At 35.0% G+C, this 18,183-nt stretch overlaps 1 protein-coding gene across 4 annotated transcripts in view; it reads right to left on the minus strand.

The window, feature by feature from the left end:
• Window positions 1-18,183, minus strand: part of LNPK (lunapark, ER junction formation factor) — a 318,489-nt gene that overhangs the window by 54,676 nt on the left and 245,630 nt on the right. For 3 of the 4 annotated variants that reach the window (XM_053665038.1, XM_053665039.1, XM_053665040.1), the window contains exons 5-6: window positions 9,547-9,605; window positions 214-254 (exon numbers count right to left, since the gene is read on the minus strand). In XM_053665038.1, coding sequence (XP_053521013.1) covers window positions 214-254; window positions 9,547-9,605 — 100 coding nt within the window. The remainder of the gene's footprint in view (window positions 1-213; window positions 255-9,546; window positions 9,606-18,183) is intronic. The other variant, XM_053665041.1, reaches the window with a different exon arrangement.

Below are 18,183 nucleotides of genomic sequence, written 5' to 3' on the forward strand. Positions count from 1 at the left end.
GATTCTGAGAATCTCAAAAATCCACTGAACTACTTTTTTCCTGTCTGTCAATCATTAACTAGCAAAAATACTATAAGTTAGCTTCATCATTTAAATGCTGTGTAAAAGCATATTTGTTTCTAGACAGTCATTACTTACAACATATAAACATTAATTTTCAGTTCTTAATTTATTAGTTTTACATAAATTAATTTTAAATAAAAGTTAACTTACTATTTTTTTCTTCTGGGATTTTAAATCATCCAACGCCTCATCTGGAAAACAAGATTTAAACAAGATGTCAGATATTAAGACACTTAGATACAAGAAAAAAATGCCAAATGATACTCACATTAACCAACCATAAGAAAACTTTTTTACTTTAGTATTTCTCACCAATCTGTACAGATAAAAATTATCTCAATCTTTACCTATATATTTCATATTTTTGCCTATATATTACAATCTAAGAGAAAAAAATTGCCTTAACACAGACTACAATACCTTTCCAAGTTTAAAAAATATATATATTTAAAATGTTCTCAGAAACATTATTATTTCTTATTCCTTTCAACACCCTGCTCAAATTTTCAAAATTAATACCCAGTATTTTATATATTAGTAATAAAAATGTTTTCTTTGTCTATAAGGAAATAAGTGCATAATATATTTTATTAACTTACTCAACCTTCAACATATTGAGCACCAATAAAGAAAATCTTTTGAAAATTTATAGTATACCTGAGGAGGAACTTGGAAAGGAAGAGAATACTAAGCACTTTTCAGAATTAAACTTTTCTAAGATTTATCTACTTATTTAGATTGTCATGGTGAAGAATCAATTCAAAACAATATAACTTATGAATGTCATTGTCTGCTTTACAAATATATTTTAGGTTTCCAGTTTTTATATAAAAATATTGAACTAGTACAAATAGTAGTACTATATCTGCAAAAAAGTTGTAACTTGATTTAAACATTTTATCAAAAAGAATTTAGGACTTCCGCCAAGATGGAGGCATAGGTAGATGTGCCGTGCTTTCTCACACAACCAAGTTTAGAGACAACTGAATATTAGCAACAGAAAACACAGCCAGAACACAGAAAATTGAACTTTTCGGAAGTCTGTTAACAACAAATTCTTCAGCCTGACCGGTAAGGGGCGAAACCAGCAGCTGGTGGAGCGGGGTTGCACAGGAGGACTCGGTCAGATGGACTCAGGCGCACAATCCAGGCGCAGGGTTGGACCTAGTGAGCAACCCAGCGAGCGACCAAGCGAGCAACTGCGGGGAAACAGCGAGGGAGCAGGGCTGCGGGTTGACTGTGGTCGAGCATTGGTGCGCGGATAGACAAGCGAGGGAGTGGGTGATTGGACCGGGACGCAACCGGTCCCCACGGCAAGGAGGGCGCTGCCATTTCCCTGCTCTGACCCCCACCTCCACATACAGCGTCATAACCCAGCGACTCTGAGTGGCCCGGCCCAGGTGAATCACCTAAGCCTCTGCTCCTCACCCAGCGGCACGAAACAGCAGAGGGTGCCCCCATTTCCCCGCTGACCACGCCCCCACATACAGCATCACAACCCAGCGACCTGGGAGTCCAAGGCTCCGCTCCTCACACTTAAAGGGCGCGAACAGACCAAAAATGGCTCAAGAAGATCTCAAAGCCCCAGAGCCTATAAATCTAAGCGATGAAGAAATAGCAAAACTCTCAGACGCACAGTTTAAAACACTGGTGATCAGGATGCTCACAGAATTGGTTGATTATAGCCACAAATTAGACAAATATATGAAGGCGAAACTAATTGAAATGAATGGAATTGCACAGGAAACCAATAACAATGAAAAGGAAACTGGGACTCAAATCAATGGAGTGGACCAGAAGAAAGCAAATAATGGCCAAACAGAAAAGAGTGAAGAAACAAGAATTCAAAAAAATTAGGAGAGGCTTAGGATCCTCCAGGACATCTTTAAATGCTCCAACATCCGAATGATAGGGGTACCAGAAAGGGGAAAGGAACAGCCACCAGTGGAAAACTTATTTGAACAAAGAATAAAGAAGAATTTCCCCAATCTGGCAAAGGAAATAGACTTCCAGGAAATCCAGGAAGCTCAGAGAGTCCCAAAGAAGTTGGACCCAAGAAGGAACACACCAAGGCACATCATAATTACATTAGCCAAAATTAAAATGAAGGAGAGAATCCTAGAAGCAGCAAGAGCTAAGGGGACAGCCACCTACAAAGGAGTCCCCATCAGACTGTCAGCAGATTTCTCAAAAGAGACCTTACAAGCAAGAAGGGGCTGGAAAGAGGTATTCCAAGTCATGAAAACCAAAGACCTACAACCAAGATTGCTCTATCCGGCAAAACTTTCATTTAGAATGGAAGGACAGATAAAGTGCTTCTCAGATAAGATCAAATTCAAGGAGTTCATCGTCACCAAGCCCTTATTATATGAAATGTTAAAGGGACTTATCTAAGAAAAAGAAGTTAAAGAAACATGAACAGTGAAAGGACAACAAACCCACAGTTATTAACAACCACACCTAAAACAAAAGCAAACTAAAAGGACAGCTAGATCAGGAGTGGAAACATAGAAATGAAGATCTCAAGGAGGGTTAGCAACAGGGGAGTGGGAGGAGGAGAAGGGGGGAGAAGGTACAGAAAATAAGTAGCATAGACAGTAGATAGAAAATAGATGGGGAGCAAGAATAGCATGGGAAATATAAAATCTAAAGGACTTGAGACACATGGTCATAAACTAAAGGGGGGGTAATGGTGGGGACGGGGGGTAGGGTGAAGGGGAATGAAGGGGGGAATAGAACAACTGTAACAGCATAATCAATAAAAAAATTAAATAAATAAATAAAATAAATATCAAAAAAAGAATTTAAATAATTCTTAATCTTTAATTCAATTTATAAATAAAATATTTTCATTGAAGTTGTGGGATAGCAAACATCTGAATATCCAACTCAAAATATATTATTTGTGGCTCTGGCTGGTGTAGCACAGTGGATTGAGGGCGGGGTCGCCGTTCGATTCCCAGTCAGGGCACATGCCTGGGTTGCAGGTCAGTTCCCAGCAGGAGACACATGAGAAGCAACCATACATTGATATTTCTATCCCTCTCTCCTTCCCTTCCCCTCTAAAGATAAATAAATAAAATCTTAAAATATATATATATATTATTTGTGTAAAAGTCCAAAAACATACAAATGTATAGAAAAAAGGACTTTAATATAAAATATTTTTCAATATATATTAAGGAGTCTTTAATAAGCTAGCAGACTTCTTTCTAAAGAGAGGAAAATCTGCTCATTTAAAATTTTAAAGAGAACAGTCATCTTATTCAGATAAGACAAAGCCACTAACTTTTCATCCAGAGGTCAATGAACTTTTTCTGTTAAAGAATACACCATAAATATTTTAGCCTTTATGAACCAAAAGGCAAAATCAAAATCAAGTAGGTATTTGTAAAGCAAAAGATAAATTTCTACAAATTTTTACTGACAAATTCAAATATAGAAATAACTGAGCTCAATTTTTTGTAATGGATTTACCAACTAAAAGAGTGAAGGCATTTGTAGTGGGGAAGTAACATTTCACGTAGTTGAGATTCAAAGTTAGTGTTTCCTATCATCAAATTGATTGCAAATTTTAATCTATTAATGCTGATCTGTACTGCGATTTTACACATTTGATTCTTGAAAATGTTTTTCCACACAGATAGGTACTGCTAAATACTAAAATTAAATTATTTTAATTGAGCAGTTTAATTAATTATTTTATTTAAAATTAAATTATTTTAATTTAGAAGGCATTTATAGAATTCTTTAGATTTTCCTCTTGATATTTGCCTTTTATTATTTCATTCATCGCAAATTAATCACTTCTAATTGAAGATTAGTGGAAGCTACTCTGTTGTATAGTTACCTAGAATTTGAAATATGGAAATTTACTTTACACTTGTGGGAGCTCTGGATAAAACTGTCTCAACTGTAGTTTGAGCTCAAGTGACATATCTGCTTCCAATTTGTGTTGAATGAAGATCTTGCTTCTTGTTTTAACTTCTCATAGCATTTTTCTAAAAATTATTTTTTGCAATTATGCTGTTGTTTTCTAAATGACTTTATGACAATACAGATTTCACATATAGGATTGTTCTGTCTTGCAATTTTAGGTTAAATTCATTAAGAACCATTATGAAGTTTGCATCAAAAGCTAATTTCCAAAGCCAGTCAATGTTCAATCACAGACAGTGGTTTGTTTCTTCTCAACAAAACTTCAGTCTGGGCTCTAAGTTCAAAATATCACTTCTGATAAACGTTCACATAACTGATGATGGTTAAGTCTATAAGAGCAAATGAAGCTCCCCATTGACACTGCCAGTTCAAATATGCTCTGCAAAGTGCTTGCTAGTTAATAACACAGTGAATCTCATAATCTCATAGAATTTAAACACTTTGCAGGGGTGTCTAACCTTTTGGTGTCTCCGCACCACATTGGAAGAAGAGTCGTCTTGGGCCACACAGTAAATATACTGCAACATGTTATCACACAAAAAAATCTCATAATGTTTTAAGTAAGTTTACGATTTTGTGTTGGGCCGCAATCACAGCCATCCTGAGCTGCATGCAGTCTGTGGGCCACAGGCTGGACATCCCTGAGAGTTCCATGAGTTTTATAAATTAATCCAACTAAGCCTGTTTATGTTCACACATATTTTTACTACCAACAGTTACATCTTAGCAGATTCCACTTCAAGTTGTACTGAATTAGTGGGGCTTTTTCCAAGTTCAAAAATATTCTCTCCTGAAGTTGCTGTACACAGACTTTTCAGAGGCTAACCCTTCAGTCACCTCAAGCTCAGTATTGACTCCTCAAATAAACTACAACTGAGTGGTATCTGTAACATCTGGTAACTCAAGGAATCACTTGCCTTGCTTTTAAATTGACTATGTTGCTTCCAATGTTCTCAGTCCTTCAAGTAATTGTTCTTGTCAAAGATTACTAGTCAAACAAATATATTTTCTCTGAACAGATTTCTTCAGCTATGACAATCAAATGCAATTCAATTAATTCACTGTTGGTAAGTGGCTTTCTTTACTTCACAAATAAGCCACTCAGTAACTTACTTTGGTTGAAGTTCAATTTTCACTTTTTATTTTTATGAAAAAATTTGCTATGATGAGATATTCCATATTAAATGTTCTAATTTTCTGACCATTGCTTTTCTGTGAGTTGGGAATATCATGCTGAGTACTTAGCATAGTAATGTCAATGTATATTTGTATTCTTTTAGTAGAGTTATAATGTCATTGCACAATAAACATGATGCTTTGCATTTTGTTAATACTGTTGACACTCCATTGTGCCCTAAAAGTTCAACATTCAAAGTCCAATTTTCTTTTCTCGTTTTTACATGATGAGTGTGCACTGGTTACAAAAAATAAAATTGTCGCAATACAGAAATACAGTTGGCACTTGCAATGCTATCAAATTATAACTATATCACTGTGCTTCGTCACACATGCTGCCAACAGTCTGCAGTATTGAGCGCACCACATACAGTCTGTCACGACTACTCAATTCTGCCATTGTGGGATAAAAGCAGCCATATACAAAGCATAAATGAAGGGGCATGGCTGCGTTGTAATAAAAACAGAAATCTGAATTCCATTCAAATTTAACATGTCACAAAATATTATTCTTTTTAAGTTTTTTCAATGATTTAAAAATGTAAAAACCATTCCTAGATCATGAGCTATACAAGGTCGTGGGCAGGACTTGGCTCCCAGGCTGTAGTTTTCCAACCGTTAACTTAATATGTACTAAGTCTAATTTGTAAAGCAAAGGAAAGAAAAGCAATAGAGAACAAAATACAAGAATATGACAAACAGCTTCAGGATGTACATATGTATATATATAGCCTGACTTAATACTAAAAAAAAAAATGTGTAAGACTACAAGGCAATCTTTTATGAAGTCCGTTTTAAATGTACATGCAATATTCATTCAAATGAATTAGTAAATTTTAAAAATAAATTTTTATTTTATTTTTAATCCTCCCTGAGGACATATTTTTTCATTGTTTTTAGAGAGAGGGGAAAAGAGATAGGGAGAGCGAGAGAGACATCAATCAGTGTGAGAGAGAAACAGTGACAGGGTGCCACCCACACCCCCCCGCCCAAGACCAGGGATCAAACCTACAACCGAGGCATGTGCCCTTACAGAAATCAAACCTGCAACCTTTCAGTTATGGGTAACACTCCAACCAACTGAGCCACACCAGCCAGAACTCACAAATCAATTCTTCAAACAAAACCATGTCCTGATGTGCCTATTTGTTAGTTAAAATATACATATGAAGGAGGGAAAAAAGCATATATGCCAAATCAACATCTGATGACAGAAAATTTCATTTAATAAAAAAAAATTCACACATTTGATTTCCTCAGAAAAGTGTTTCCAAGGACTCTTTTACAGTGAGGTTTCTTGTATTTTTCACTATTTTGTTAGTTCCATGAGGTCAAAGAGCACATTTCATTTTAAACTTCTTACTATTCTCCCAGAAGCTACTATATTACTAAATATCACTAGGAAACAATGCCATAAACTTAATTTCCTTAATCTGGTTTTTTTTAAAGTATCAATATTTTTTAAAACCATATCAAATATACTACTTAATGGTTAATCAGGAACTAGACAAAGATACCCGCCATCGCTACTTGAATTCAATATTATACTACTAGGTCCTAACCCATTAACTAAGGCAAGAAAAATTTTAAAAGAATAAGGATTGAAAAAGAAAAATTAGTACCATCAGACCACATGTGTATAACACTTAGCAGTGTTTATATGCTTTTACATGTAGTTTTGTTCAATACTTGGCAATATTCCTACAAAAATGAATATTTGTTTCCATTTTATAAATTAGGAAACTGAAGTTCAGAGAATTTAAATTTATTTGTAGGACAAAAAGATGACCAGTATGGCTAGAGCAAAAGATGAAAAAAGAAGAATGAAAGGAAATAAAGTTAGAGAAATGGCATAAGCCAGAGAGTTGGGTTAAAAATTAAGATTTTACTCTGGTTGCAATAAGAAGCCACTAGAAATTTTAAGCAGAAGAGACACAAGATCTGATTTATACCTCAAAAATAGACTGGTTATGAAGCTATTGCAGTAGTACAAGCAAGAAATGATGATGACCTGAATTACAACTGTAGTAGTAGTAAAGGTTAGCAGTGGGAAGATTTAAGATAATTTTAGAGGTAAAGATGACAGGATTTGGGGAAGGAGAGAGAATTGTATATTAGATTAAAGGGAATATGGAGTCGGGATATGTACCCCCCATCCCATCCCAGACGATTATGCTGAGGCAGGATTATATGCCAATAGGGAAAATTCAACAGAAACAGATGATAAATATTAAGGGGTAACTCCTGGAAGGGATAACTACAAGAGTAAAGTTCTTGAGATGGCCAGAGTATATAGAATACAGGGCATAAATGAAGGGCTTAGCCACAGATGGGATCAAAGTCATTTTTCCAGAACACCACGAAGGACAACAACATGCTGAATAACAGACGGAGCTAACATGATATACAAGAGTATTTGGTGGCAGAGGTAGCTGGCATCTGTCTGTGTACATCTACTTTCTTCATAAAGTGAAACTATAGCAGGTGAGATTGGCCAAGTAGATTTTTGTGGGGTTTTGTTTGTTTGTGGCTTTTGAATTCTTATTTGGTTGATTAGTTTGTTAATTTGTTGGGTTTTGGTTTGGTTTGGGGGTTCTGGTAGGGAGGTGGGTATTAGTAATTTGAGGAGAAATAAAATCTCAAACAATGCTTTCAAAGAGAAAAAGGTGAATGTACTAAAGAACTATAAAATGGGACTGCATGGCAGTGTTGAATATATGTTCAGTGTTTGCAATCATAGATATTTTAAAATAAGTCTGGTCAACACATTGTATGATTTTCCTCTACCAAATTCAGCCTTCTTTTTGCAGGTATACATTAAGCACATAAATGTTTTTAACCAAGATAGGGTTTTACCAGTCAATGACTAAGCGTATAATATATTTAAACAAGGCATGGTTTGCCAGGCAAGTGGACTGGGAAAGAGGGCAAAGAATTTAAGAGAGTCTGCGAGGTATGGTCATTGGGCTAGAGCACAGAACCTAAACCGAGTTCAAATCACGAGCAAGCAGGGCAATTTGAAAGTCATATACCTGTATGATCCTTCTTTGGCCCCTGAATCAAACAAACAAAATATTTTTAAAGAAAGTGATATTTATGAGATAACTGGAAATTTAATGCTTTTATATTTAATATTTTACAATATTAAGAATTCTTTTTAAAGAAACAAATAACAAACAAAAGAAAAAAGAAGCCCTCATAGATACAGACAATAGATGGGAGGTTTCTAGAGGAGAACGGATAGGGAAAGGATCGAATACATGATGACGGATAGAAACTAGACTATTGGTAGTGAGCACACTATAATGTATACAGATACTGAATTATAATGTTTTATACCTGAAACTTACATAATGTTATTAACCACTGTTAACCTCAGGATGTTTTTTAAATTCTTTTTTAGCTGTTATAACTGTTGTATTAATATTTTAAAGTCTGTTATGGATAGATATATTTGGGATATACCTTAGAATAGTAATACAGAAGGTACATAAGTAGGGAGCAGTGAAAATGAAACAAGACTGACCATGAGTTAAAGACTGTTTAGGTTGTATGATAGTACATGAGGGTTCATTACATTATTCAGCCTACTTATCTGAAATTTTCTACAATGAACAGTTAAAACAAGAAAAAATAAGTCACATAGAAATTTTATTAAAAATTAAATTTATCTTTGGTTAATTATAGCTCATAGTTTTAAGGCCTGAAAATGCTTAAAATCTATACATATATAAATTTATTTTATCATAATTTGCATATTTCAATACACACAAAAAAGCCTGTGTACTATAAGGTTAAAGAGAAAGATGTAATTAATAAAATAAATCAAAAGCTGCATAACCATTTTATTCCATAATAATGTAAGTTTTCTATAAGATAAATTTAACAAATATAATTTCTCTTGACTTAAGGAAATGAATTATTTTGCTTTGTGTAAATAAAAATTCTAAATGAACAAGGCAACACAAGAAAAAATAGAACCATCTTGATTATTCATGACCTTTCTTTTTTTTTAAAGAGTTCATCCTTTGTTTTTCAATTTTTTTATTTTAGAGAAGGGGAGGGGGGAGAGAGACAGAAATATCAAATTTGTTGTTCCACTTATTTGTGCATTCATTAGTTGATTCCTGTATGTGTGCTGACAGGGAATCGAACCCACAACAACCTTGGCAGATCAGCACGACACTCTTAACCAACTTCGCTACCTTGTCCAGGGTTATAACTTTTCTAATACTTCACAGTAAACAACTCTTCAATATTTACCACACTGTCATTGCAATATACCATTTCACAACCTATGATTTCATTAGAAACTAATACACTATGAGTTTTCTAATGCATTTATAAAAACTTAGAAGTTAAACTTACTATTTCTTTCTGTTCTCTTGGAAAAGAAGTAAATAAGCACTATTCTTATGCTCCAGATGCTAGAGGAGGCAAAATTCAGAAACAAAAAAACGTCATTAGGATATGTAAATTAGAAGCCATATAAAATGAAAACAAATACACATTTCCAACTAGAGTTAGGTCCATTGTTTCCTTTGATATGTTAAAAACCAAAAAGTATTCCTTTCTTTCAGAGACAATCAGAAGTCTACCTGTGCTTTCAAAGGAGAAGTTCTCAATCTAAAATCCATGAGCACTGGAGGGGGTGGGCTGGGGTGGAAGTAAAAAACAGAAAACTGTACTTGAACAATAATTAAATTAAAATAATAATAATAAATGAAATCCATGAACCTTCTGAGGGTCCTCTTAATTACAAAAGTGCCTTTGTGTACATAAATGCATTTCTCTGGAGACACCACTGCTTTCATTATTCTCAAAGGAGTCTATTAACCCCACAAAATATTAGGAACAAATTTTAGAGTCCCTTCTTACTAAATAAGCATCAACTCCAAAAATGTATCTATTCCCATGTATGTAGGGAAAAGCATGTTTTCAAAACCGGGAGCATTATAGGAATGTAAGTTGGTACTCCTTCCCTATCATTTAATATTGGAGGGATCTTCTCTACTAAATAGAATAAACTATCTGGAGGGGGAAAGAAATTTAACTTTGAAAAAACATTGATAAGTTAATTTAGCTAAATACTTCCTTCCAAGACTTTATGATAATAATTGTTTAAACCTTGCATTAGTAAGACTGTAAATAATAGTAAAAGAATTTAAAAGAAAATCAAAGAATGACCCTAATCACAAGATTGTTGAGGTCATCTTCTAAATTTAATGTAATATAGCAAAATACCTCTTTCTTCATAGGACATGGCAGAATAAGTATAGAAACATTATTCATCGTTTTATAAAAGAAATACCTTGTATCTGAATATCATTTTTGTTCTTTTTTTATTGCTGTTCAATTACAGTTGTCACCATTTCCCCACCACCACTCTCCTTCACCCCACCCACCCACCCTCCACTTCCCACACTCAGTCCTACCCACCCTTTGGCTTTGTCCATGGGTCCTTTATACACGTTCCTTGACTACCCTTCCCTTCTGAATATAAATTTAGGTAAGTATGAAACTCAGTTCATTACTCTAAAATATCATTGCTATTCTTCAGCCTGAAAGGTGGTTGCAAATGAACCATGTATCCTGGCATTTACATCTTTGTGTAAGTCCTTGCTCGCCAGAGTTAATCTGTGTGACCAATAGCGTACGGCAGAAGAGAGAGTATGTCACAACAAGATTAGGTTATAAAAGACTACAGCTTCCATCTTGGGCCTCCTCTTCCACTATCTTTCTCTCTCTTGGATTACTCATTCTAAGAGAAGCCAGGTGCTATGACATGAGGACATTCAGGGGACTCTACAGAAATGCCCATGTGGTGAGGAACAGAGATCTCTGGCAAACAACCAGTGAGGAGCTGAAGCCTGCCCACAACTACATGTGTGAGGATAAAAGTAAATTCCCCAGTCTTGGTTAAGCCTTGAGATGATTATAGCCCCAGACAACAGATTAACTGAAATTTATACACCCTTCATATGAATAAAAGATCCTGAGCCAGAACCACCCAACTAAGCTGCCTCTCAAGAACTGCAAGTGATAATAAACATTTGTTGATTTAGGCTACTAAATCTAGACAATTTGTTATACAGCAATAGATAACTAGTACACGCTTTTTATATTGTTATAATTTGTTTTTATGATCTGAACACTATAACCAGCACCGAATTTCCACATAATACTTGGACGACTATCTACACAATAATTTGAAAAAAGAAAAACAAACAACAACAAAAAAAACCCTGAGCATTGTCCTTATCAAAAAAAGAAAGAGAAAAGAAGAGTTTAAGCATACTGCTCATAACCCTCAAGGATCCTACAACAGTAGAAAAGTACCATAATATTCCTCCACTTCAAACACACTGAAACAATGGCAAGCTGAGAGAGATGATTTAGTTAGAAAAAAAAGTACAGGGAAAGAAAACAGAACACAGAGAAAGGACTGCAGAGATAATGATTGGAATTCTGTAAGAAATCAGTGCATTTTCTGAAATGAGCAGATACTTTTTTAAAAGCATATGTACTTTTCAAAGCGTGAAAACTACAAGAATTGAAACAGACTCCCTTAGTTCAAAATAAAACTTATTAATCCCCCTAGGTGAACAATAAATTCCTTTTGGTTTTTATCAGAACTAGTGGAAGAGAAAATGAGCTTACCAAATTTCCATATGTCAAGTCTTCAAGATTTGAAAAGGTACAACATATAAGTGATTCTTTAAGGCCAAATTAAATTCTTGGGTATTTTTAAAATAAAATTTAAAAAAGAATTAAAGTACTTCAGGAATCTATGTTTTAGTTATCCAATAAACATTTTTCTCTATGAATAAATATAACTTATGAAAAATGTGGTAACATATTCTTTGAAGATATTAAAGATACTTTATGACTCCTACTTTGAAAATAGTAACATAATCAACATTTCTCCCCCTCTTCTTAGAAATAATTCAAACAACAATGAGAACAAAGACACATTTCTTTTCTGGTAAAATTAAGGTATAGCTAAAACCCAACCCTCAAAATATGAGAAAGGGCTGCCAAAAGCAATGGATATCATGCAGGGGCTCAGAAGAATAGAAGCAGAGAAGGAAAACTGCTTATCTCACAAAGGTAGCAAGACTAACTTCTCAAAGTGTGAAGCCTAAAACCCCTGTTCATAACAATAAAAATAAGATACGCATGCTATAGGCAGAAACTTCTCAGTTTGGTTCCAGCAATGACACAGAGAAGGCAAAGCTTAAAGAGAGAAAAATCATTCATTCTTTCTGCCAAACCTAAACCTTTTCTGCCAAACCACATAAGCCCTTTCCAATTTACTGAAATGTTTTTAGATGAGATTTAAATACTATATAAAACTAAAAATGAAAAGATACATAGGTCCCAATATTTATAATTATATCGACTATTTTGTCTATTTAACTATCCTGTTTTAGAAAGAATAACCTTCACAATCAGACAAAAAAAAAAACCCAATGATTTATTTAGGTATAACGAATAAGGCAGGAATTAAGCTTTAATAAAAATACATTTTATTTTCATCTATTTTTCAGTGAAACTCAACACCATTTTCTCCCAATGATTTGAAATATCACATCTATCATATATTAATATAAAAATCACACATAAAAATTCTCACTGGGATTTATTTCTGAATTGTGTCTCTTTCTTTGGTCTGTTTTCTCTGTACACTGTACCAAAATTTTAATTAATAAAGTTTTATAATACATTTGATGCCTGGTAGACCTCTCCTTTTTATTTTTCTCCTTTTTTGAATTTTCAAGACTATTCTTATGTGCTTATTTTTCTATTAAAAATATAAATGTGTGCCAAAATTTTTAAGGTATGCTGGTATTTTTATTATGATCACACATTTTTTTAATTTAGGGAGAATGGATCTCATTTCAATATTGAGTCTTCTCATTCAAGAATAAAATGTGTCTCTTGCCCTGGCTGATGTGGCTCAGTGGATTGAGTGCCAGCCTGCAAACCAAAGGGTTGCTGGTTGGATTCTCAGTCAGGGAGCATGTCTGGGTTGCAGGCTAGGTCCTCAGTTGGGGGCATGTGAAAGGCAACCACACATTAATGTTTCTCTCCCTCTCTCTCTCCCTTGCTTTCCCTCTGTCTAAAAATAAAATAAAATAGTTTTAAAAAATTTTTAAAGAATAAGATATGTCTCTTAATTAAGTCTCAGTACATAATTCTTTAAGAACAAAATTCTATCAAGTGAGTATCTATCGATATTCAAGTATTTATCAATATTACAAAAGAAATACATGCAAAATGATTTTCTGAACTACCAAAGTAAATACAGTTGACCCTTGAACAACACAGGTCTGAACTGTGTGGGTATACTCATATGTAAATTTTTTTCAATAAATGTATATTCCCTAAGATTTTCTTAATAACATTTTCTTTTCTCTAGCTCACTTTAAGAATACAGTATATAATATTATACATACAGCATACAAAATATGTATTAATTAATCAATTTTTTATGTTATTGGTAAGGCTTCTGGGCAACAGTAGGCTATTAGTAGGTAAGACTTTAGGGAATCAAAGCTATATATAGATTTTTGACTGCATGGAAGGGGTGGAGTTATTGCCCCAAACCCCCATGTTGTTCAAGGGTCAATTGTATTTTCCTTGAATAAATATCAGGCAATGTTCACAAATGCCTTCTTCTTTAAGAACCAAGTTGTTGAGAGATACTTTGTATTCTTATTAGAGTGCCATGAAACAAATGTTTAACTTTTCTCAAAAAGCTACAAGTTATGTTTGCCAAACTTTTGGCAGGAATGAGAAAATATGTTACCAGCTAGCTGGGAGGAGGAGGAGGAGTATAAAGGAGATATAAAAACTATGTAACAGCAAAATCCTATCTTCAAATGAGTGTCAATTTAGTAGAACAGCAATTTTCCACCCCTGTGCCACAGCACACTAATATGCCACAAGAATTTTTAAAACATGCAGTACCTGACTATTTTAGTCAGGAGCACTGACCTCTTTTCCCTTCAATTGTCAAATAAAAAAATGACAACAGCCAACACAACAATGGCCATCTGGTGTGAATGAATCAAAATTATACCTATTTTTTAATCAGCGCCTCCTGGCATGTACCCAGATCAGAGACAGAACCCACAACCCAGACATGTTTGAATTGGGAATTGAACTGGTGACCCCTCGTCCTGTGGGACAATGCCTAACCAACTGGGCCAACAGGTAGGGCTAGAATTTATTAATTAGTCTATGTGCGCTATGAGATGAGTATGGTTGAAAAATGCTGTAGTGGGAAACCACGAAAACTTAAAAAATAGGGACAGGACCACCTTCCTCAGTTCTTTTGCTTAAAAATTTTCCCCATAAGGCAATTTATGAGGCAAAATTTAAAAAAAAACAGAGAAGGAAAATAACCTTCTGGGAAAATCAACATTTTATGCTAATTGGTCTCTGAAAGGATCTTACAGTGAATGCAACTTCTAGAAAGTTAAAATCTATAAGAATAAAGTATCCAGAAATAAAAGTCTATAAATAAGATTGCTTATAGAGTCCATTGAGGTAGAGACAAAGCTTAATGGTTGTTCATTCTTAGAAAATGAACCAACTATCAATAATGTATGTCTGCTAACACCATGCAGAAATTTTTTTAAAAATTAACTGTAATCCATATCTACCCTCTCTAAGCATAGCTTTAATGACTCCTATGAAATAAATTCAGCACTTACAATTTCAGTTTCACAAGACTTAAAAGATTAGAGACACATGTTTTATTGAATCTAAAAGGCAGAAAAACAATAGACTGGAATCACAGCAAGTTCCTCCATATTACATCCTGAAAAGAAGATATAATAAAATCTCAAAGCATCTTAATGTATGTATGGATGATCTATCATAAAAGAAAATTTTGGAATAGTGATGATTATGCTATAGATTCTTACCCCTGAATCCATGACCTTTCTGTCCAGTAAAAGCATTTGGAAACTTAAACTGCAAAGATAGCAGTCACTTTTTTGTGAGTATTGGGTAGATTTCTAAGCTTTGCAATCCATGTAGATAGTGACACACAAAACAGTACACTCGATTGCCCCTTCTACCTCCACTTCTTTAACTAAACCCTGATCCAGACCTCAAAACTTTTACTTCCACAAGAAAAAAGCCCAGGGATAATAAGTTTGGGTGATAACTCACATTACACACACACAAAAAATGTCCTTTAGTAAGTCTTCCTTCTATCTACAACATCCACTTTCACATTGTATTTTATTTCATGCTTTTTTGATGGTCATCAATCAGAAGGACAATTCTATTCTTTGTTGGTAACTGGTCTATGCTTCCAAAAGTGAAAACCGCACTGAAATAGAAGCTGCAGCAGCTGAGAACCAGGTCACAGATGTGAATGAGACAAAGTGAGAAATGGCTCTGAAGTTTAACAAAGCAAGAAATCCTAGATGCAGAGGATGCAGAACAGGCAAAGGACACAGGACGAATAATAAAACTTCATACTCAAAATAGTAGAAAGATCAAACTAGAAACAAACATTTTTAAAGAACTGAAGCTTTTCTATCTTTAAAAATAATTAGTATATGATTTATTTGACCCTTCCCTAAAAAATGTCTTCTGAATCATAATAGCAGATCCAGTAGATTACAACTTGTGGGTATAATTAAAATGAGTAATGTTAATTCCCTTTCTAAATTTCTTTTCTCCCCCTGTTTATGAAAACATAAAAGGAAAATAAGAAAAAGAAGCTCAGTATCACCAAGATTCCTCCTTTTCCCTTATCTCTTATTTCCTCCCACCAAGTTGTCTCCATTTTACTTCAAAAACATTTACAAGTTACCTGCTCATCTTCACTGCCACTGGGGCAATCCAACCTATCTTCCATCTTTGGATCAAACTTCTACAACAGCCTCCTCCCCATTTCTCTCTTGTCCTCCTCTTAGTCTCTACACAGCTGCACACATGATCCTTTTAACTTAAATCCCATGCCTCTCTTCCACTAAACCTTTATGAGCTTCCCATTTCACCCACAATTAAATTCAAACTTCTCTCCGTGATTCTCCATGATTCAGATCCTACCAGATTCTGCAAGCTCGCTTTGTATCACTCTTCCTCTCCACTACACAATCCAGATATATCTATCTTTTGACCCTCAAATATGTCATGCTCTCTCCTACTTTACAGCTTTTGTATTTTTCTGTTCTCTCTTCTTGGAAAGATCTCTCAACTCTTAAATATTGGTTTTGCTTTTAGGACTTGAACACACTGATATCAAATATTCAAATACCAAAAGTATATGAAAAAACACCACTTTCCACCAACCATCTAGAGAATTACCATTAATAATTTGAGGACAATCCTTTCCCACATCTCTCTATGGATATGTGTGCTATTATATACTCTATCTATAAATAACATTCCATAAGTTCCAACTCTTTCCATGCTGCCTCTTTCTCATACTTTAGTTCTCAATTCAGATTCTACCGCCTCAAGAGACCTTCCAGGACCAACCTAAAGTAGCTATTCCTCTTTCTCACATCACTTGTTTACTTTCTTCATTGCACTTATCTCTCTCTAAATTACCTATGTTTGTTTGTCTCTTCATTTTTTGTCTGTCCAACTGCAACAGAATGAAGCTCCATGAGGGCACAAACCTTGTCACTACTTCTTAATCACTAGTATCTAGCCAACTACTCAAACAGATTCCAAGTGCCAATATTTACTGAAAAAACAGAGGATGGGGCCTGGCTGGTGTAGCTCAGTGGATTGAGCATGGGCTGCAAACCAAAGGGTCACCAGTTCAATTCCCGGTCAGGGCACATGCCTGGGTTGCAGGCCTGGTCCCCAGTGGGGGTCACCTGAGAGGCAACCACACATTCATGTTTCTCTTTCTCCCTCCCTTCCCCTCTCTCTAAAAATAAATAAATAAAATACTTTTTTTAAAAAACAGATAATGGCTTTAATATTTGTAGGCTGCCAAATCCTAAATTTATACCCCCTCTTCAAACCTTTCTCCTGGGCTTCATACTCATACTTAACCATCCCACTGTGCAGCTTTACCCGGGCAGTTCTCTAATGCAAACTCAGGTATTTTAGTCTCAGCGGGTCACCAAATCTACTCCTCCGGAGGTTGTTCACTCTTTAGATGACAGTCCCATCAGCAACATTTCCCAAGCTATGAAGTTGAATTTTATCTTTGATCCAATTCTTCCCCCACACCCCACATCCAACTAACCACCAAGAACCTCATGTTTACCTCCTAAATCTCTTCAATCCATCATTGTTTCTCTTCCCTGCTACCAGCACTCAAGTGTAAATCACCATGAATCATATCTCCCCTAGACAACTAGAACAACGTTTTAGCTTGCTGCTCCAGATCCATTCTTATTCCCCTCTAATTTATTCTCCATACCACAGCCTCAATGGTATCTTTACAATAACACTATAATCATGTCATATTCCTTCTTTAAGATCTTCAGTGGCTTTCCACCACTCTTAGATTAAAGTCTAAAATCTTTATCTTGAACTAAAAGGTCCACAAGAAATATCTCTTGCCTGATTACCTAGACTTGTCTCTGTAACTCATTCTTCAGCCTTCTTTCAATTCTTTAAATCTGCCATGCTCTATCCTCCCTCAGGGCTTTCAAATATGCTGTTCCTTCTGCCTGAAACACCATCCACCATGTCACACAACCCTTAATACACATACTCATCCTTTGGGTCTCAAACTCAAACGTCACTTCCTTGGGGAGTCTGTAGTAGGCAGAATACTAAAGAGAGCCCTCTCCTTCCCCAAGATTTGTATCCTCTGGTTATACAATCAAATAGTAGTCTACTGCTATGAAGGAATTTTGCAGATACAATTATTACTCAGGTGATTTTAAAATAGATTATCCTAGTGGGCCTAATATAATCTGTTAAACCCTTAAAAGCCCAAGAGTAGAATAGGCCCAAGAACAGAACAGGAAGTCAGAGAGATGCCTCAGAATATGATTTCACTCATATGCA

Source organism: Artibeus jamaicensis, unplaced genomic scaffold (assembly GCF_021234435.1).
Source record: "Artibeus jamaicensis isolate MK-2021 breed Jamaican fruit bat unplaced genomic scaffold, CSHL_Jam_final contig_391, whole genome shotgun sequence".
Taxonomy (NCBI): Eukaryota; Metazoa; Chordata; class Mammalia; order Chiroptera; family Phyllostomidae; genus Artibeus; species Artibeus jamaicensis.